We start from the raw sequence: 22,161 nt of genomic DNA on the forward strand, positions 1-22,161 counted from the left end.
ATTTTTGGAGAACACCACCTAGTCTTACGGGAGCAGGAAGAGAAGCCATTGCAAGTGATACTTCGGCTACAATTAGTTGGATAATGCACCCAGCTGAGAAGGTGTTTTGGCAAGTAAATCAGCCTGGTTCTCTTCAAGAGTTGACTGATCGGGTGTTGTTGCAGCTGTAATGGAGTCGGTACATTCTTCCTAGATGGATGGCAAGGGTGAGCAGAATGACGTCCTTCACTTGTACCTAACTTTGTGATACAAAATCGTGCTTTTAGGCAGCATGATCTGGTTATGAAAACTGAGGACTGAATAGAAGTGACCTCGCTGTGCAGTTGAAGCTTAGCTCTTGAGGTGTACTCTGTGCTCTACTCTATCTTTCAGGATAAAATATTAGCAGATGAGTAACTGGCTGTCCCACTTTTTCATCTAGGGGCGATTGCTTAACTTGAGCTGTTCCACAGTCCCTACATTTGTGCTGTCTATTACTGCTACCACACAGGTAAGGTAACTTTTATAGTGTTGAATTGTTAACGGTGGAATAGAGGTGTGTCCTGTGACACAGGAGCGCTGGACGCCTTAGTAAATAAATTCCAAAACTGATTCGAAAGGGGGTTATCACTGTTTTATTACAAAGTGTAAAATGATAAATTCTCAAATCGGTATTTTTGAAAGTGGTTATGGTTTGTGTTGTATATTGTCTTAATAAACAGCCTAACCTAGATTCACGGCCACCCCTTGTTCTTGCCATCTCGTGGTCTTGCTAGTCCCATCGTATCAACCACAGAAAAGGCCAACTTTGTTTTATCATTCTCAACCCACATCCCGCTTCTACATCCGATCCTACCACCACCTATATCCACTCCTGGAAAAGTCTCTCCCCAGTTAACATACAACTTCACTTTGAAAATCCCAAGCAACTTAACCTTTGGCCCTCTCTCCACCACCCACAATGTTTCTACAGCTACCAGTTTGCACAGCCACACACCCAACCTGCTCTCATCTGTTAAAACTGCTCACTATTCCGGAATCAACCTTGAATGCAAATATAGACTCCTGCCAGCTTCTTTCCTTGACTGCAAACTGTCTTCTTAAACCTTTCTCTCCATCTTTGTCATTAAGATTGAAACCATCAAATCATGTCCACATGTTTTGGGCATGCACGAAGCTTGGTAGGTTTTTGCTAAGGCAGTGTCCACGGCACTAAAAACATGGGTGGTGCCGAGTCCGGAGGTAGCGATCTTTGGAGTGTCGGAAGATCCGGGGGTTCAGGGGGCGAAAGAGGCCGACGTCTTGGCCTTTGCCTCCCTGGTAGCCCGGAGACGGATCTTGTTAATGTGGAGGGACTCTTAAACCCCCGAGTGTAGAGACCTGGGTTAGTGACATGGCTGGGTCTCAAGAAAATCAGGTTTGCCTTAAGAGGGTCAATGTTAGGGTTCTCCCGGAGCTGGCAGCCGTTCGTCGACTTTCTCGGGGAAAATTAAAAATGTCAGCAGATGCAGTATTCCAAAGGGGGGTGCGGGCGGATTGTTGTTGCATGGTTGAGGTTCATGAAGATTGGGCTGGGGGGGAAATGTTTATTTTATCATGTTGATGTCATTGTTTATGTTACTGTTATAAAAATTTTCAAATACCTTAATAAAATATTTTTTTTTAAACAAATTGAAACCATCCAATTAGCTGCCTCTGCCTCTGGGGGTGGGCACCCAAGCAATCTGGGGGTCGGGGGGGGGGGGGGGGGGGGGGGGGGGGGGGGGCCGGTGGTCGGGGCTGCTACGTGGTGGGGAGGGCCGGTTTCCAGTGCGGGGTTGGGAGTGGTCGGCTGCAGGATCTCGCTATCAGGCCGTGGGCTCAAGTTGATGGCCCGATGGTTGGATTCTTTGGGAATCCCTCATATTCCACGCCATGCATAAATTTGATTGGTGTGGAACATCATGAAATAAACAACCAATGAGAACGCAAGAGTGCAAGAAATTACAAGCAAAAAAGAACACATAATTAACTTAAGCACTATAACTAAACCCCCGAGCAGCTGACAGTGTCCAGATCCTTAAAAAAGGAAATAAATGGTTGCCATCTCAGGTAAAACCTCTCCACTGACCCCCCTAATGGTAAATTTGATTTTCTCTTAAGTGTAGGAATGATTTTAAGTCGCCTAACCTGGGTGGCATGGGAGACCTCCAGCCGAGCAATGTTCACCACCGGGCTATCAGTGAGGCAAAGGCGACAACGTCTGCCTCCACCCCAGAGTGAAATGCTGGTGAATCCAAAATCCTAAATATGGCCACCATGGGTTTAAATTTACCCAGATTATCTTCGACATATTCCTAAAAAAGGAAGCACAGAGGCTAGCGAGTTTGGGGCAGGACCAAAATATCTATGTATGCCTAACTATGGCAAGCGAACAGCGATCACGTCTGTCCTGAATGTTTGGAAAAAATCCACTCATTCTTGCTTTGGCCAAATGCGCCCTGTGTATCACCTTGAACCAATTTGAGCTCAACCGGGCACGTGGGAGGACCTGGAGTTGACCCTGTGCAGAGGCTCCCTCCAAGCCTCACTATGTTTCATAATGGTTCTCTGCCGCACCTGAGGATGTTTTTCTCCATTAGAGACATTATATAAACTTGTTTTAAATTGTGGTCCATATGATTCTCCAGAATTGATAGACCCAGACCTCTATTTATCATTCTATGCAGTAGGTCTGATTATGTCAGCGTGAAGAGTAATCAGTCGGGGTTTCCCAAATGTGGGTCAACAAGCTTTCTGCCAGCAATGCTACTGAACAAATCCACCGGAGTTGTAACAATAAAACCTATTTGATCCTGTTTGACAGATCAGTTTGTTTAAATATATACTTCCAATCACATGGCACAGCATTGTTCACGGTATGATGCTTGATTCATTTTACTTATCTGACAGACCTGATTGCACCCAGATGGCAGTTGAGCCAATGATACAGTTAGTAGATGCACTGCCCATTGTGATTTTCTTCTACCTGGAGCATATGTTTAATTGCCAGTCTTTGTGATGCCAGCTGATGGCAGTAGGAATTCAACAGGTGGCATCACTATCCCTGTGCTAAAGAAAATAAATCTCAGCAAGAGTTTCCACTCCTGATTGTTTTCTAGTAGACCCCTGCAGAAAAATGTACTTGTGGCTTGTCTATAAACACTTTCACTGTCAAAAATCCTACCACTTGCCATCTGTGCTCCTATGTGAAGAATGGTTACCGCATTGAAGCCTTTACAGGACAGCAGACAACAGTACCCAAATACGAGTTCGTACCTTCAATGATAGAGGAAGAAAACATAAATAAGAATATTCCTTCTAGGTTTAATTTCATTTTGTATTATTTTATGCAACACTTGTATTATATTATTGTATTGGAGTACGGGGCAAAATAATGAGTTAATAGTGGTTGAACATTTACCTCAAATTCTGAGTTCTTTATTTTCTCAAGGAAACATTAAGGGCTTCCTGAGTGTATCCAGTACCCATGAGCTTTGTGCTAATGACTAATTGTTAAAAGTTTTCTATCCCAGAGTATGTCAGGGAGGACTACACAGTGGAGCAGGCAGAGCTGAAACAGGCTGCAATTCCCATGGCTATTATCCTGCAGTTGAATGAAAATGTCTGCCCCAGTTTAATGCAGATCTTTTTTTCCAAGTTTTAACTTTAGTACAATTATTGCTGCATTCTTGTCCGATTTCTCACATTAACCTGAACTACAATAAATTGTAATTGTTTTTTCTACCTAAAATTTTTCCTCTGCTGTCTTCAAGGTGCTCACTCTCTCACTCTTGCTGAAGAATAGTTCTGTAGACAATAGCAGCCCACTGGAATCTTACCCATTTCTTGTTTGGGGTGAGGTAATGACCAGGCTTTTTGAAGGAGAGGGAGGGATTGTAGCTGAGGCCCATCCTGCTCTAGTCTAATGTCAACACACTTTTCTCAATAGCCCTACTCATGGGCCCTAGTCAATTCATTACCCATGCCTGTAGCCAACATGACACTGTGGCCAGTATTATGTCTCAACTGCTACTCTGGTTCAAGTCAGGTAATTTGGGCTCCTAGTCAGTTTGTTGTACCTGTATTTTCACTGTCTGTACAAAGTACAGAAATTAATATTTGTTGTGTTGTCCTCAGGCACTGGCAATGATAGAGCTGTACAATGCCCCGGAGGGACGGTATAAGCAAGATGTCTATTTGCTGCCTAAGAAAATGGGTACGTTCCAGAACGTGTGTATGCTTTTGCTGTACTCCGTGCTCTTAAGGTGACCTGGCACAGTAGATCTCAGGATTGAATCCAACATTTAAAAGCTTTGAGTGACTTGACATTGGTACCCCCCATCTGCCAAAGATGATGGACATGCAGCAAATCGGATCCTTTGGAGATGGTGTAGCTTCTTATGAAGTGACCTGTATATTAAAATAATTTTTTTTTAAATTTAGAGTACCCAATTATTTTTTTCCAATTAAGGGGCAATTTAGCGTGGCCTATCCACCTGGCCAAACCAGCACATCTTTAGGTTGTGGGAGTGAAACCCACACAGACATGGGAAGAATGTGCAAACTCCACATGGACAGTGACCCAGGGCCGGGATTCAAATCCGGGTCCTCAGTGCCGCAGTCTCCTTGCCAACCACTGCGCCACATGTTGCCCTATATTAAAATAAATTTACAAAATAGAATCAATCGAATGATAGAACACCATACAAGCAAGAAATAATTTATTTGTGAAATGCCGACATTGTGTGTTCTCATTGACTGACTGCAAGGGAAAAATAATCCATTTTTAGTTCCCCATCCCTTGTGCGGCAGCTGGGAGGGTAAGGAGAGAGATTGCTCCCCGGCTAGTGCTGCTCTGCAACTGTTAATTGATTGTATAAGAAACGGTCTGAGGTAATTACTTTATCCTTATTTGAAAACTGCTTGACACATGCAGACGCATGTGGAGAAACGGGGCACCTGAGACAGATACCCACACAGACAAGCACTCACAAAGGCACCAGAGACAGGCGTTGTGAATATCAGAAGCTAGTCCTCTAGTGATTTGTGACCAGTGTTATTCCACAGGCCAACCAGAAGAATTTAACCAACAGCTTTGTAGATTGAATTCATATTGAGCTGCTCTCAACTTAGAAGTTATTCAAACTTTTCAGACTTAATTTGATTTTAAGAAAACAGTTATTTTACAAAGTGTTCCATTGTATTTGTTTTATGGGATTTCTGCTGCTGAACATGCTGTTAACTCACGTTTTTCAGATGAATATGTAGCAAGTCTTCACCTGCCCACATTTGATGCACATCTCACAGAACTGTCAGACGAACAGGCAAAATACCTGGGTTTGAACAAGAATGGACCTTTCAAGCCAAACTATTATCGGTAAGATGCGCAAAATACCTATAGCAACAATGTTAAGTTCAGTTATTAACAGGTGGCAGGCTTGAAAATAGTGAAAGAAAGGATTTTTGTCTGGGCATTCTGACTAGAACTGTGGATGAAGCAAGCTGTTTTTCAAGTCCTTGGGAGACAAGGAATTGCAAACATCTAGAAGAGTAAAGAGCAGTTAGGTTTCAGATCAGTTTTGAGATGATGGTGTTGTGCATTTTCTAATTATAAATCATATCCATTCAATTGGTTGGTGACATTGTTGAATTGATCAAGGTGTAAAATTTATTATTTTTGCACATGAGCCAGCATAAAACGCCCTTTAGATAGATAGGACAGGTTGGATTTAAAGTAAAACTCCTGCTGCACTATAAACATTAAGGTACAGCATGGATCTTGTACAAAATGCATCTCCTGTAGTAGCTCAGTAAGCACCTTTAAGTCATAAACAGCTTGAGTTCGGTACACAGCAAAGCTACTTCTGGACTGCCTGATTATGTGGCCTGAAATCCAACAAAGCTGCACCTTTGTATGCATAGGTAAGGAAGTGACTATAGATAATGACAGAAGGAAAATAGGAAAAGGAAGTATCTAGTTTGTAACTCCAGAAGGTTTGCAAAGGCTCAATAATGCCGAAAGGTGGGATGAGGAAATTTGTGTTGAACTATTTTGCAGGTCAGTGAGGGCAGAACCTAGTGAAGCATTGCTGATGCATTGTTTATGTTCTTTGTCCTAGGTATTAAATGCAAAACAATAAGAACAACAAACAAGAGGTGGAGCCTTTCATCACTACTGTACAGGATCAAAACCTCTGATTTAGAGCTGGCCTTGATTAAGTAGTTTTAGGTATATAGTCATTTATTTATTTAAATAGAATGTGTATAATCCCACCGGACGGTTTTTACTGCACTAGAAGATGAAAAAAGTGTTTCTGCTAAATGTGATTTTTTTTTTCTTCTATTGCCTTAGTGTTTTAAAATAATTAATTCGAAAATCCTAGCTATTAACTGTGGAAAATAAAATACATAAACGAAAAATCAAACCGTCAGCTGTTTTAAAAGTTTTAAGGTGCACATATTCCAGTCTTTTTCTTTTTGTTTTTTAAAAAACATTTTGAGTAATAGGGTATAGTAAAAGAACGGCTAAATACTTCATCATTAGAATATCTTTATGGAATTCCTCAAAGGATTTTTTCTAAACAAAGCCCAGCGGCATAAGCTGGAGAACTCGCAAACTATAACTTGTCATTTATGTTCCATTTTCTAATCTTTACAAAAAAAAACAGTGTCTGGCAGACTAGGTTCTGTCTGACTGGCCAGGTAGTGTAGCACTTAAAATTCCTCCTTGACAGCACTGCTGTTCTTGGCTCAGGCCCCTGGCAGTCTCACCTGTTGCGAACATCAGCTTCTGCCCGCAGCAGGGGCATTAGCTTCGAGTTGGTGGAGCGCGTGAAGACTAGAACGTGTGTTGGGACTGATTGGGTCACCGAATGTTGCACAGGTAATCTGCAAACCCTTCTTTATTCTTGTTTAAAAAGTGAGCTGTACAGTTATTCTGTGTTTTGGATTAGAGCAGAATAAAGTTGCATTTGGCTCGGCAGCTCTTAAATGGAAGAGGGGAATTGCCGGCTATTTTAAAAAGAGAAGCTGCATTTGTTTGCATAACAGTGGATTTATATTGTGGGAACACCATGAAAGAGAGACTTTGGTGTCTTTGATGCCAGTGTGTTTTTGATTTAATTTATTATTCTAACTCTCCCACCATCCTCAGAAGCTCCAAATGGTACTAGCTGTTACAAACTGTTAGCTGATGGCTAGGGCTTGTGATTTGCCCTCTCTCAGACCAGCATTTTCACTGATTTGGGGATTTCCATTCATGTTGTGCTGCAGAAAATCTCCTGGTCAGGAAGTAAATGGAGAAATGTTGTGCAATTTATCACTGGTTAGAACCTTGGAATTTTACAACACAGATTTGGCCCATTGGCCCTCTACCAGCTCTCTGATCTATATACGTTGCACCATTCCTCTCCCTGTTTTACATTTTCCTATTTTGTACTCTGACAAATCACTTGCCCTATCGATGGCTACCAGTCTAATTATTTGTCATAAATATATTTTGTGTGTTAAGCAAGTGCTGTTTTATTTAAACATTTATCACATCTGTTTTAGGATTCCAACAAATATCTTGATCCTATGCATTTCTGCAAGCTGCTATATTTGTGTGTGTGGGGGGGGGTCACCCGAAACTGATGCTCATATTTGAATTCCCAGCCAGTTTTAGTGATTTATGATTTTTAATTGTTTTGATCGTGAAGAAGGGGTGCTAGTGAATGTAATAATTATCATATATAACCAATAAAGGTTTGAGGGGGAAAAGGACACCAGCAACCTGTTCAGAAGAGCAGAAAAATCAACTTTTAAAAAGAAAAAAAATCACTTGTTTATCTGCACAAACTGAGTTTCAAAATTGAGGTAACTATTTTAAGTACTGTATTAATGGTTAAGTATTGTAGTAGATGAGCAATAATGAATCTGTAATCCTAAACCCAAATAAAGTGTTGATAAATTCAAACTACGTTCTCTGTTTTTTTTTCTGTTGCATCGTGCATATTTTTCAATGAAGCATGCATTGATTTCCATCATTTCAATTCCTTTTCCACATCCCCATCCTCCCCCAGATCCATATTTGGAGAGAAACAAATCAGCCCACTGATATTTTTCTTCAGGATACAATCTCTAGCCAATCCATCTTAGAGTTTGTGCCTTTGCAGTGCAAGTCGCACCTTTCTCCAACCTCAGCATTGACTTGCTGAAGCTTTCCAAACTCTTCAAGAGCAAGTTTGATGATGAGAAGTGAATTAAAGACTTAAAGCTCCATTAAGACGTTGTAAGTTTGTGGCCTACAATCGTTTTGAGTAGAGGCCTGGGAATCTCTATGTAAATTGAACAGCAAGAGGCCGAATCTTGCCAGCATTTTCACTGGACTTTTAAAAATTCATCAGCCAACACCCTGTCCCACTTCCCTTTCACCCCTGTCCCCACCAACTTTCACTGGCTCCTTGTTTCTCTCCTCTCTCATTGATTACACAACTTCTATCCTTGTTTACAAATCTCTATGTCCTTGCCATCCCTCTGTCTGTAATATACTCCAACCCTAAATGCAAACGTGATTTACTCCAACTCTGGCTAACTTTGCAATTCTATATCTGCTGCACCTTCATAATAATCTTTATTACTGTCACAAGTAGGCTTACATTAACATTGCAATGAAGTTACCGTGAAAATCCCCTAGTCGCCACACTCTGGCGTCTGTTCGGGTACACAGAGGAAAAATTCAGAATTCCCAAAGACTTTCGGGACTTTTGCAAAGTCTTTAGTCGTTTTGTCTCAATGATATCCTTGAATCTGGGCAGCACGGTGGTGCAGTGGTTAGCACTGCTGTCTCACAGCGCCGAGGTCCCAGGTTCGTCCCGGTTCCAGGTCACTGTCCGTGTGGAGTTTGCACATTCTCCCCGTGTTTGCATGGGTTTTGCCCCCACAACACACAGATGTGCAGGATTGGCCACGTTAAATTGCCCCTTAATTGGAAAAAATCAATTGGGTTTTCTAAATTTTTAAAAAATGATATCCTTAAATCCCTCTACCTTGCTTATCTGCTTTTCAAAGGTCTCCTGAAAACCTGTCCCTTGATTGTGTGTTTTTGTTGCCCTACAAGATGCATACACTGCTGACATGCACTAATTTCCAAGTAAGAGTAAGCATGAAGTTGTGACACCTTTGCCACTGTTACCTTTGACCCCTGACAAGTGAAAACAAGGAGACCAGTTAATCTTTGACACAACTGATAAACAGATGCATAGGCCCAGGAAAGGTGAGATAGAAAAGAAGCTTAACGTGAAAAGGAAAAAGCTAAAAATATTAATCCAATAGTCCCAAAGCCTTTTATTTGTTTAATTTTTATTTTTGAAGAACCAATTTTCTTTTAATATAAAATAACATTGGCATATCAATTCAGTACAGGACCTGGGAACGCAGTGGCGTAGAGATATTGTTGTTGGGCTAGTAATCCAAAGATCCAGGTAAGGCTCTGGGACCGGGTTCAAATCCAGCCATGGCAGATGGTGAAATGTGAATTCAATAAAAATATAATCTTGAATTAAAAAGTCTCATGATGAGCATGAAACCAATTGTCGCAAAAAATCCATCTGGTTCACTAATGTTCTTTAGGGAAGGAAATCTGTCGTCCTTACCTGGTCTGGCCTACATGTGACTCCAGACCCACAGCAATGTGGTTGACTCTTAAATTCCCTCAGAGATGGGGTACCTGGGGGCCGCCCTCTGAACAGCAACCCCTCCCAGGACCCCTGACCTGCACACAGCCACCCTTCAACCCCCACCCCACCCTCTTGTAATGGGCATGGACTCCCTCAGGCCCGGAAGAACCCCCCTGCCCCCAAGGTGCCGTTCCGCCTGGTCCACGTTCTTGTGGGCCAGCATTGATCGGCACCTGGCTGCAGCCTCCCTGGAGAGGCCATTGAATCGAGGGAGGCCAGTTTATCCTGGGTGAGTAGGTCTTGAGTAGGAAGACTTCCAGGAAGGCTGTTTGGCCCTACCTCTTCTGGGCGGAGTTCAGATTCCAACGCCTCACAGGATTTGGGTGAATCCTGCAAGGAGCGGAAGCTGCCGGGAAGCCAGGGAGAGGGCTGTCCTGGGATTCTCCGGCCGCATTGTTTTACCGCTCAAACGCAACACAGCCAAAAAATCGTGCCCATAGTTTTAAGTGGGATTAATGTTTCTGTGCCTGGTAGGGTAAAACTTAGTCATGTTGGACAAACGTATTCGTATGTGTGGGGGTTAGCTTCAATTCCAACTGTAATTAGATTCTGTTTAGAGAGGGTTATGCCGTTTTTGGTCGTTCTGGGTGAGTGTGCTTAACACTCAATTTGGCTCTGTTTCGTTACTTAGCTCTGGAGTCGCCAGATGTCGTTAAGACACCGGCACAAGCTTCAAGGTGAAGTTCAAAGCAATAAAACCATACACCAATTAGTAAGTCCAAACAACTGAGTTTATTATAATACAATTATAATAACTACCCATGCACACGCTAAAAGGATTTAACTTATTCCTACCGTTAAATAAACTAATATTTATCTCGAAGGAACTGCTGGGTCAGGGAACAAGGCCTCTTGCTCTGCTCTGGTCTGCAGACTTCAGGTTGGTATCAGTTAAAAGGGGTCAGGAGTGCCTATCTCTGGTAGCGATCGGTGTGAGGCACTTACTTGTTGGAGGCTGCTGTCTGAACCCTCTCCTCTCTCTTGTTCAAGATCTTCTTGGTAAAAGCTGGTCCACGGAGGAGTGTTGGTCAAAGAGAGAGAAGGGCTGGATCAGAAAACTGAACCATGTGTGGGACCTGTCTTTTATAGGTCCCAGGGGATCCGCGCCCCTTTGGGCGGACTCCCTTACCTGCTTGGAATCGATTGGGTCTCTTCCCAATCGATATGTTTGAACTCCCCAATCATGGGGCAGTTCCTCGGTCACTGGGGCGGTTCTTGGGACTTATTGTTTTGGGCTTCTCTGGCGCCGAAAGGTCTGGCCTTCCATTCAATGTATCGATCTGTGTTAAACTTGTTTCCATTGTGTCTGGGGATCGCCCGGTATCGCCTCATTAGTATGTTAACTGGTTTCTTTTCACAGTGCTGTCTGGTTTCTGCAGCAGTCAAAACTGGTTTCTGCAGCCGTCCCAATATACAAGCGCTTTGCAAGCTGCTTGCTTTACTACATGTCCATTTTCCCTGCATTCCTTGCAATCTTCCATTTTGTGTTGGGCAGTGGCCACCCCAGGTGGCTACACTCCCTCCTTGTGATCCTCATGAGAAATCATGAAGGATCACCTAGGTACGGTGTCTTTGGGTCCCCTGACCTCAGCGAGTTCCATGGCTTCTATTCTTTCCTCAACTATGGCAAAAAAAAAATTTAACTAACATTTTCTGATTGGCGCTATGTCAAAGGGGACATGCATTACCAATTCGAATCGGGAACCTCTAACTATCTCAATAAACTATTTTCATCTCACATTTAAAACATCCTATAACATTCTAAACCCTTACTCAATCATACAACAGCATCTTTACATTTCGTTTTCTGACTCGGCAGTCGAGCGCAGAACATTATAATACATCCGCAATAATCTTTATTTACAGATCGTATTAAAATTAAATCTTTTATTATACATCATGGGGTAGGGGGGATTGGTGGAATCCGAAAATAGGGGATTGTACTCTGTAAATGGTTGAGGCACAAGAGCGGGAGGCTCTCCTTCTCTATTTTATTAACCGGAGGGTCTGCACTATGATGCAGAGAACTGCAATCACCAAAAGTGATTCAATGACGTACGAAAGTGAGAACCAGTTCATGAATTTTGTGCACCAGGTCTGGTCCTTGCTGTTCATTACTGGGCTTTGAGAAGTCGGTGTGTGGGAAACATTAACGGCGGGGGTCATAGGGGAAAAATGGTTTGCGTCCGCGTGCAAAAATACAAAAACAGTAACTAAAAGCATGTAGTTCTTCATCGTGGTCTTCTTCCTTCTCTTCCTTCTGTCCTTTTATATTGCTGATCTTGCTTTGATCCTTCCTTCGAACGTTCGAAGGCTATGGGATCAAGCACAGTACCTGTCAATAATTCGTTTAATACCTGTAATGTTAGTGTATCTGTCCTCTCATTCTAATTGTCCCTTAAATGAATGGCCAAGTCACACCCTGTGACTCCCCTCATTTTTTTTTCAAAAGCGAATTTAGGACCAGACATACACCTAACAACTGTGCCACTGCGAGTCGTCTCGCAGGTTTTGCGATTTACCATCCGAATGTTCCTGGATGTAAATAGCATATGGGATGGCGGCCGAAGGGCTACCTTAAACAAAAATGAAACCAAAGTTTAGAAACAAAAAGGTCAAATGGGCCGCGACGGGAAAGAGTTGTATGGAATCCGGGTAGGGCGTGCTGTGCTGTACCCGAGCTTAGCTGACCAAAGGGGGGTCCTCAGACAGGGCGGGTCCTCAATGCCGTTTCTCCACTGCCTGAGCAACCTGAAATGAACGGGCAAGAATGTAGTCATATGGAATTGCAGCCTCTATTCCCAGAATAGAGGGGCACCTAAATAAAAAGGGGAGGAGCCAAGATGCTCCAACATCTGTAAACAGAAGACCAGTCGTGAACATTGTCGGTTCAGCAGAGGACATTTCAACTGAGTGAAGTTCTCAGAAATATCGGCGGACAAACTAACGTGCATGTGAAGTGGTCACAAGCTTTTCAGCTGAAAAGTAAGTGGCCAATCTCCAAATCAAACATTTAACATGCAAACAAACAAACATCCGTGCAGGTTCCATCAGAAAGGACAGCGCTTCTCTCAAGCGGTTCCTCTTTTTACATCATCTGGACACCTCACTTCTCCTCATGCTCTGCAAACAAAGGGGTTGCCGTGTCGGGAGTCAGACATCAAGTCATCCTCATCTCCTGGATCCCATACCCTTGTATGGATCAGGCATGCAATCTTCGCATTGTGTGACCGGAGGTCACTCTCGCCATTGCGGACAAGTCGCCAAGAATTGTCCCTGTGCCAAATCGTGGGGTCTAAAATTGAAGGAGCGTAGTCGGGGTCGTCAGTGTTGGGTGGGGGGTGTAGGTGTGGGTCCGGATTTTTAATGTAGGTGATCTCCATGGGGTCACTGGAGTCGGGGTCGTAGTCGCTGAAGTGGGGGCTGTAGGGTGGAGTGCTGTGGCTGTCCTCAGTTTCACTGTCTCTGCTGCGGCAGCTTGTGGGCGTTCCGGGGCGTGGTCTGGAGTCAGTGGGCGGAGTCGAGGTCGAGTCCGATGAGGAACTGGTCTGTGAGGGGGAGGGTGGAAATGTGTCTCTTGTGGGCAGGGCGAGATGTTCTGCTACATCCAGCAGGACATGGTGCGAGTGGTTTGACTGCGTTCCATAAGCCTTTAGTTGGTTAATATGAAACCACGCAGTCTTACCGTTGGGGTACTTTATCCTATATACTGAGGGGCTGATTTTGTCCGAAATTGAGTACTGGCCGGAAAATTTAGGAGCCAAAAACGTGCTGGGGTTATAAACAGATAGCATAACCTGTTGCCCAACCTAAAATTCTGTGGGGTGTACATTCTTGTTGAAACAGGCCCTGCTCTGTTTCCGTTGTTTTCCCAATGTTACTGCGGCTGCTAACTGTGCAGACCTCACAGTTTCAACTAATTCTTTGACTGCTTTCTCGTGTGTGAGAGCCGTCACTTCTGGGCTGGTCATGTCCAGTCCTAAAAGGAATTCTGATCCTTTCATAGGGCGTCCGGTCATGAGTGTGTGTGGGGTGAAACCTGTAGATGATGAAACTGTATTTCGGATGAACATTAGTGCGAATGGGAGCACTGAATCCCAAGTCGAATTGTTCTCCTGTACCATCTTCCTAAGGGTCGATTTTAGGGTCCGATTCATGCGTTCTACTATCCCGCTTGACTGGGGGTGATACGCAGTGTGGAAATTCAGTTTTATTCCGAATATGGTCAGGACGTTCTTCATGACCCGTCCTGTAAAGTGAGATTCCTGATCTGACTCTATACTTCTGGGGAGACATCATCTCGTAAAGATGTGGTGGGTCAGGATCTTTGCAGCTGTCTTTGTTGTGTTGGTGCATGAAGGAAATGCCTCTACCCATTTGGTAAAGGTATCTATGACCACCAGAACATATTTATAGCCATTCCTGCAAGGGGGCAATGGTCCTATAAAATCGATCTGGAGGTTTGTCCAGGGGTCATTAACTGGGCGAGTGTGGCTGAGCTGTGCCTTCTTTGAATACCTCTCCGGGTTATTCTGTGCACAAATTAAACAATTCTCAATATAGTGGGTCACATCTTGTCGTAAATTGGGCCACCAACAGAGTTGTCTAAGGTGTCATGTGGTAGGGTCGATCCCTTGGTGTCCATGACTGTCATGGAATAAGGCAATCATTTGATTCCTGTCCTGTTTAGGAACCACATACAATTTATCTTTAATGATCACACCCTCATGTGTGGTCAAAGCGTGTTTGAATCTATCGTACTGGGCCACAAAGTTTCCTTTAAAAATCTCCCAGAGATTTTCGTCCTGCTTCTGTGCCTGTACTAAATCTTTGATTTCTGTCTGTGAGACCTGAACTGCACTCACAGGGGCGCTAGCTAGTGCGCTAGCTGGGGGTGTCCAAAGGTGACCTCGCCTGGAACCTGCTTTTGCCAGTGCATCGGCTTTTACCTATGGTGACTTCTAACTTTAATAATGCCATACGTCCTATCCTTTGCCTTCTCTAGGATATGGCGGAGTAATGGGGCTGATGGAAGGGGCTTCCCGTCTGCGGAGACAAAGCCTCTTGTCCTCCACAGGGGTAGAAAATCGGTCAGGCTGTTACAGACATATAAGCTGTCCGAATACATGTCTGCTGGGCTGGGGAACGAATCTGGGTGGTCCACTATATAATCAATGGCCGCGAGCTCTGCTGCCTGCGCGCCGAAGTGACCTGGTAATTTTAATGCAATCTCTTCTAGTGCGTGACCCTGTGCATCCTCAACATAGATCCCGCATTCAGTGATGCGTTCTCCATCTAAAACTGTGGATGAACCGTCCACATATATTTTCAATGGGGCACACGTGTCTGTGTGCTGGGGGCTCTGGCTTGAATTCCCTATCTTCCTGGGAGACGTCTTTGCAATGAAGGGTCCTGTGTTGTGTAGGGGTGCTACAATCTCGCATTCATGGGGTTGTCCTGGATATTGGAGGTTGTCCGCTAAAAATGTGTGTTTCGGTCCGTTTAACTGTTATGTCCCGTCCTTGTAACAGTAACGTCCACCTAGCTGCTCTTATCTGGCTCACTGAACCGTCCTTCAGTCGACCGTCTAAAAGTAACTGTGTGGGGGGTGTGCTCGGTCAAAATGGTGATGGGATTAAGTCCGGTAATGTACGAGAAGTACTGAACTGCCCAAAAAACTGCTAGTAGGTGCCTCTCGCAGGCTGAAAATCCCTGTTCTACAGGGTCTAAAAGTCGTGAGGCAGATCGGTGCTAGCTACCTCTATTGCCTTTTTTAACTCTTCCACAGCCTCTGTATGCTGCGGAAGCCATTCCCAAGGGGCTCCTTTCTTAAGGAGGTCTGAGAGTGGGGCTGCCTTTGTCGCAAAACCATCCATATGGTTCCGACAGTACCCAACTAGTCCTAAAAACGACCGGAGGGCTGAAACATTCTGGGGAAGGGGCAATTTGACAATCGATTCAATTCTTTTGAACTCGATCTCGCGTTTGCCGTGCGTGATGACTGTACCCAAATACATCACTTGATTCTCTAATATTTGGGCCTTTCTGGGGTTAACTTTACATCCAATCTCTTGTAAAATTTCCAGGAGCACGTCAGAAGCGTGATGTGCTCTGCCTTGGTGTCTGTCTGCAGTAATAGGTCGTCCACATACTGTACCAGACATTCGGGTCGGGAAAATTTGGCTAATCCATTTGCCAGCTGTCGGTGGAAAATGGAGGGGGAATTGTGGAATCCTTGTGGGAGGCATGTCCACGTATACTGCTGTCCTTTAAATGTGAAGGCAAATTTGTACTGGCACGCCTTTGCCAATGGGATTGACCAGAAGCCATTGCTAATGTCCAATACCGTGAAATATTTGGAGTGGAGTCCCTGCTTGAGCATGGTTTCGGGACTTGTTGCTACCGTGGGGGCTACTGCTGGTGTTACTTTGTTGAGTTCCTGATAATCAATGGTCAGACGCCATGATCCGTCGGGCTTCCTCACTGGCCAAATAGGTGCATTATTAGTTGAGGCTACTGTCCTAAGTACACCCTGCTCTAATAAGCTCTCTATAACTTTTCCAATTTCTCCCTCTGCTTCTAGGGGAAATCGGTACTGTCGCTGTGGTCTCGGGTCAGGTCCAGTAACTTGAACTTGTCCAGTCATTCTGCCGCAGTCGTGCCGGTGACTGGCAAATGCTGTCCTGTGTCAGTTAAAAACTGCCCTAACCTGTTTGTCCGTGCTAAGTGTGGTTGGGTCGAAACAATAGTCGCCTACTGCGCTAATCCTGTTTGCATACTCTCCTACTGTGAGAGTTGCGGGTGCTCTGTCTGATTTTGCCATTCTCCAGACACACTGATTTACTGGATCGAACGACAGGCTGTGGGCATTCATAAAATCAATACCCAGTATGTGTTCTGCTGTGCGGGGCAGATTAACTAAAACAATGGGGTGTCTGGTGGAGATGTTCCCTAGCTGAATTGATACACGGGCTGTAATGTGTCCCTGCTGCGAGTGACCTGTAAATCCGCTGAGTGTAATTGTGGATGTGGTGGGCCACGTGTCTGCCTGTGCTGTAGTGGATGAGTTAATGGTTGTGCGGGACCCTCCTGTGTCCCAAAGTAATTCTATGGGCTTCCCTCTAATCTTTGCTGTGACCACCGGCCTTCCGGATCGGTCCCAGAGGATGTCACAGACCCAAGTGGGGGAGCCCGAACACCGTCAGTCCGCTCCGTCCACATTGGTCTGTCCTGACTGCGTCCCTATACTATGGATAGGCTTTGCTTTGTTCCTGTTCAGAGTGCCTGTCTGCTGATCTCTCTGAGATCTCTGTGGGCCGTTGCATTCCCTCGCAAAATGCCCTAACTGTCCGCAGTTGTCACATTCCTGCGACTTCTGTGGGGGGCTGTTCTTTCCTTCATTTACCCATGCGGGGTTTTGGTGCGCTCTTACTGCCTGTATATCTGCTGCAGCCTGAGCTTCTTTTGGGGTCTTTACTTTAACCTTGCCTTGGATGGATTGTTCCCAAGCGTGGGACAATCTTTTCAAAACCCACTTTTCATTATGGGCCTCTTCTGAGGGGTCATATCTACTGCAGACATTCTGTCCTGCATCTGTGGCATGGGAGATTATGGTGCGGGTCCATTTAACCATATTATCGCGGGTTAAATGCGCTCGGTCTAAATCGCCAAAAACGGCAGTGAAATAAATCCACAGCCTTCCTGCGAATGCTGTGGGATGCTCTGTCCTCTTCTGCCTACACTTATTTAGGCCTTCGACTGGGTCTCCTCTATTGTACCCTATCACGTCTAAAATAGATGTATGCATCTCCTCTAGTGTGCCTCCTCCAACGTTCTGTGGGTCAGGGAGGGCTGCTACAACCGATGAGTCTAAACTCAAAACTGTGAGCTTCACTTGCTCTCGCTCATCCAGGCCGTACATGGTGGCCTGCTGTTTCACTTTTGCGAAAAATTGGTGGGGGTCTGCAGTGGGGAGGAACGGGGTGATTTTCTCACATGCGCCCCTTAGTTGTGTTACGGTTAAGGGGGTGGTGTAGGTGATGTCGGGTGCGCTTTCTGTGGTTGCCTTTCTTTGGGTGGTGACTGGGTTCATAGGTGCGGGTGCTATCTGATCTGTGGGGGGTTGGGGCGCTTTCCTTTTCTGTTGCGCTGCTGGCGCACATGTTCCCTGAACATAGCGCTGCGCTGTCTCGCTCAATTCTTGCCAATCTTGGGCATTTTCCTCATCTAACTGTGTTCCAAAGGTGCTTTGGAACCCGTTCTGTACAGAAAGCAGAGATTGCAGCTGCGCAATCTGCTTCCTGCACTTCGCGTGATCCACTGTGCTTTGCCTTTGCTCAGTGGTGGCAGCATGGAGTGCTCATAAAGCTGCCTTTAGGTCAGAGCATTGCCTTTGCAGTGCCTCTACCTGCTTCTCTGAGTTTTCCCTTATCAGAACTGTTCGCTGCACATTCTGATAGGCTTTCTCATACTAGGTTTGGGAACTGCTCAGATGGGCTAGACAAGACTGATGTGCCCTCTTGGCATCATCCACCTCTCTATCCTTCTCTGCCAGCTTCCTTCTTAACTCTAGGTTTTCCTTTTCGATGTCCCTGACATCCACTTTGCTCATCCTATTCCTTTCCTCTAATTCTTTGCGGAGCGTCCGAACGACCTCCTCTGTGCCTCGCAATTGTGCCAAGCAGGACACAATTGCCATCGGTTTGCGTGCTTTACTTAAATTCTTCTTGTGAATTTGAGAAAGGTTCTCCCACCGAGTATGTCCTATACTCTCGGGACCTGTCTCCTCATTCACACAAAACTCACTCCAAAGGGGCCATCCTTTCCCTTTGAGATATTTCCTGAGTTCCAGCTCCCATACGGGACACTGGCCTACTCTGCTACTGTTGGTCGCTGCGACCACGAACTGCTCTGGGTTCATGAGGCGTTCCATTGCCTGCATGGCCATTTCCTCTTTCTCTCTTTAATTTGGAACAAGGGATGATAAGATAATGCTTTTAAAATACGGGTACGGCTTTCGCTATGTTCCGATTATAAAACTCACGACAGTTTGACGCAACAAAAATCTCTCGGTTTAACCTTACAACCCTGTTAGTTAGGCATGCAAAAACACACTTCCGAGTTATGACTATTGATTTGAACTCCTTGAACACTTGTGGTTTTTCCTTTTCCCAATTGGATTTCCAATTCAAATTTCTGGGTTCTCTCGGAGTGGGGGGGGCCACTTCTAATCGAGTCCCGGCGGAGTCTGCCACTAAATGTTGGTCATTCTGGGTGAGTGTGCTTAACACTCAATTTGGCTCTGTTTCGTTACTTAGCTCTGGAGTCGCCAGGTGTCGTTAAGACACCGCCACAAGCTTCAAGGTGAAGTTCAAAGCAATAAAACCATGCACCAATTAGTAAGTCCAAACAACTGAGTTTATTATAATACAATTATAATAACTACCCATGCACACACTAAAAGGATTAAACTTATTCCTACCGCTAAATAAACTAATACTTATCTCGAAGGAACTGCTGGGTCAGGGAACAAGGCCTCTTGCTCTGCTCTGGTCTGCAGACTTCAGGTTGGTATCAGTTAAAAGGGGTCAGGAGTGCCTATCTCTGGTAGCGATCGTTATGAGGCACTTACTTGTTGGAGGCTGCTGTCTGAACCCTCTCCTCTCTTGTTCAAGATCTTCTTGGCAAAAGCTGGTCCACGGAGGAGTGTTGGTCAAAGAGAGAGGAGGGCTGGACAAGAAGACTGAACCATGTGTGGGACCTGTCTTTTATAGGTCCCAGGGGATCCGCGCCCCTTTGGGCGGACTCCCTTACCTGCTTGGAATCGATTGGGTCTCTTCCCAATCGATATGTTTGAACCCCCCAATCATGGGGCAGTTCCTCGGTCACTGGGGCGGTTCTTGGGACTTATTGTTTTGGGCTTCTCTGGCGCCGAAAGGTCTGGCCTTCCATTCAATGTATCGATCTGTGTTAAACTTGTTTCCATTGTATCTGGGGATCGCCCGGTATCGCCTCATTAGTATGTTAACTGGTTTCTTTTCACGGTGCTGTCTGGTTTCTGCAGCAGTCAAAACTGGTTTCTGCAGCCATCCCAATATACAAGCGCTTTGCAAGCTGCTTGCTTTACAACATGTCCATTTTCCCTGCATTCCTTGCAATCTTCCATTTTGTGTTGGGCAGTGGCCACCCCAGGTCTGTCTTGGGATTCTCCGGCCGCATTGTTTTCTCGCTCAAACGCAACACAGCCAAAAAATCGCGCCCATAGTTTTAAGTGGGATTAATGTTTCTGTGCCTGGTAGGGTAAAACTTAGTCACGTTGGACAAATGTGTTCGTATGTGTGGGGGTTAGCTTCAATTCCAACTGTGATTAGATTCTGTTTAGAGAGGGTTATGCCGTGAAGAATAAGTAGAACTCATGGGGGTTGCTTAGCAACTGGAGATGCTTGTAAGATTAAAAAAGCTTTTCAGTTTTAGTTTAAGCTGAATTTGAGGACAGTTGGAAGCAGGACCTCTGGGAGAGAATATCTCTCAACTCTGCCAGAAGAAAGACTGGGCAGAACAGAAACCACAAAGAGGCAGGCTTCCTAAAGTACAAGTTACAGGCCAGATAACCAGGAAATTGCCATAGAAAGAATGCTTAAGACGATTGGAGCTAAGTGAACAGAGACCAAGATATTGTTCAGAAGAATTCAAGAAAGAATGAACAAAGTGTTCTGTGCTGAAAAGACAATTTGAGGTAACTAGATTTAAAGTGGGATGTTGTCCTTTTGTGTGACTGCTTCTCAGGCAGACCCCTGGTTACATAAGAACTAGGAGTAGGCAATTCAGCCCCTCAAGCCCGGCTCTGGCATTCATGGCTGATCTCATCTCTGCCTCAACTTCACTTTCCCACCGGCTCTCCATAGCCCTCAACCCATTAGGAATTAAAAACCTGTCTTAACTCCTCAAATTTACTCAATATCTCAGCATCCACTTCACTCTGGGGTAGCGAATTCCACCGATTCATGACACTTTGAGCAAAGTAGTTTCTCCTTGGCTCTTGTTTTAAATCTGCTACTCTTTATCCTAAAACTATGCCCCCCCCCCCCCCCCCCCCCCCCCATCTTGATTGCCCTGTAAGAGGAAGCATCTACTCTGCATCTACTTTGTCAGTACTGTTAGGAAACCTGGGCTAGGGCGCGGTCAATTCCAGCCCCACTTCCCCAGAGTCATAATAATTGAATTAACCAATAATTCTTGGAACAATACCCAACGCCCTTGGACCTTGACTGCCCAATAATTGCAGTCACCTGGTTTGTAAATTTAAACACAATTACTTTTTACTTATAACAAGAACTATAATGAAATATGCAGCAAGCAGGTTAACTATCAACTAATTCCTAATCCCCATGCTATCACACACACACACACACACAAGACAGACAGGAGAGGGGTGAAAATAATGAGTAAAAGGAAAAAGAGTCTTTGTTTCAGATGTTTGTCTTTCTGCTTATGAAAGTAAGCTTTCTGATCCAGGCCTCTTTGCAGCCTGTAATGGTTTTCATGGTCGATTAATTCCTTCAGGTTCTCTGTCAGTTCAGAAATACATTTAACACACCGTTTCTGGAGAGAGGAGAGAGGGAGCAGGTCTTTGACCCTGATCTCAACTCTGCTTTCTTGAGGTCTCTGGAAGCCATGCCACTCAAATGGGATCCAATCACCACCTGTTACCAGGCAGAATATGGCCTTTTGACCAATTCATTGGCCACCAGTCAACCAATCAAACTGAGTCCCATCCCATCTCTCAGGAGCCACAAAGTCTGGGTTCTGTTGTCCAAAGCTAGCAGCACCATATACTGTGTTGCAACTTCTTGAATTCCGCTTTCTCTCTGCTGCTTGACTTAAAGACTCGCATTCAAAGTATCGTCTTGTATCTTTGACTTTTGTCCATATATATGTTTCTGGAACCCACCTCTTCATTCACCTGAGGAAGGAGCTGTGCTCCGAAAGCTAGTGATTCAAAACAAACCTGTCGGACTTTAACCTGGTGTTGTAAGACTTCTTACTGTGTTTGACTTAAAGATACATGGCCATTAAGCATCAATGGGTCTAAAATGATAATGGCAAAATAAAGTGGAAATAAGGGAATGAACGGGAAGGACACTTTCAATACTTTTTATCATCGTATATACCTCAATTAGATCGCCTTTTATTCTTCTAACTTGAGATTATAGGCCTAAACTATGCGATATCTCTTCAGAAGACAAACTCCTCATTTCTGAAATCAATTTGGAGAACCTCTGAACTGCCTCTAATGCAACTACATCCCCCCTCAAATTAGGAGACCAAAACTGAGGCATGTGTGAAATATTCACTGTGGAAGATCAGCAGTTGTAAGTAAGTTTTGGACAGGTTGGATATTCACGGTACTTTCTTCCCACCAGGAAACCTTGCACTTTGAAAATAT

General features: G+C 44.7%; 1 protein-coding gene across 16 annotated transcripts in view; it reads left to right on the forward strand.

Moving 5' to 3' along the window:
- LOC119973509 (putative adenosylhomocysteinase 3) overlaps window positions 1-7,954 on the forward strand; it is a 120,786-nt gene extending 112,832 nt beyond the window's left edge. For 13 of the 16 annotated variants that reach the window (XM_038811751.1, XM_038811750.1, XM_038811754.1 and 10 more), the window contains 4 exons: window positions 422-490; window positions 4,138-4,216; window positions 5,257-5,377; window positions 6,120-7,954. In XM_038811751.1, the coding sequence (XP_038667679.1) occupies window positions 422-490; window positions 4,138-4,216; window positions 5,257-5,377; window positions 6,120-6,126 (276 nt within the window). In that variant the 3' untranslated portion in view covers window positions 6,127-7,954. Of the gene's footprint in view, window positions 1-421; window positions 491-4,137; window positions 4,217-5,256; window positions 5,382-6,119 lie in introns of those variants that run through there. The other 3 variants (XM_038811758.1, XM_038811759.1, XM_038811753.1) reach the window with 1 other exon arrangement.
- The last annotated feature ends 14,207 nt before the right edge of the window (window positions 7,955-22,161 follow it).

Source organism: Scyliorhinus canicula, chromosome 11 (assembly GCF_902713615.1).
Source record: "Scyliorhinus canicula chromosome 11, sScyCan1.1, whole genome shotgun sequence".
NCBI classification, from domain to species: domain Eukaryota; kingdom Metazoa; phylum Chordata; class Chondrichthyes; order Carcharhiniformes; family Scyliorhinidae; genus Scyliorhinus; species Scyliorhinus canicula.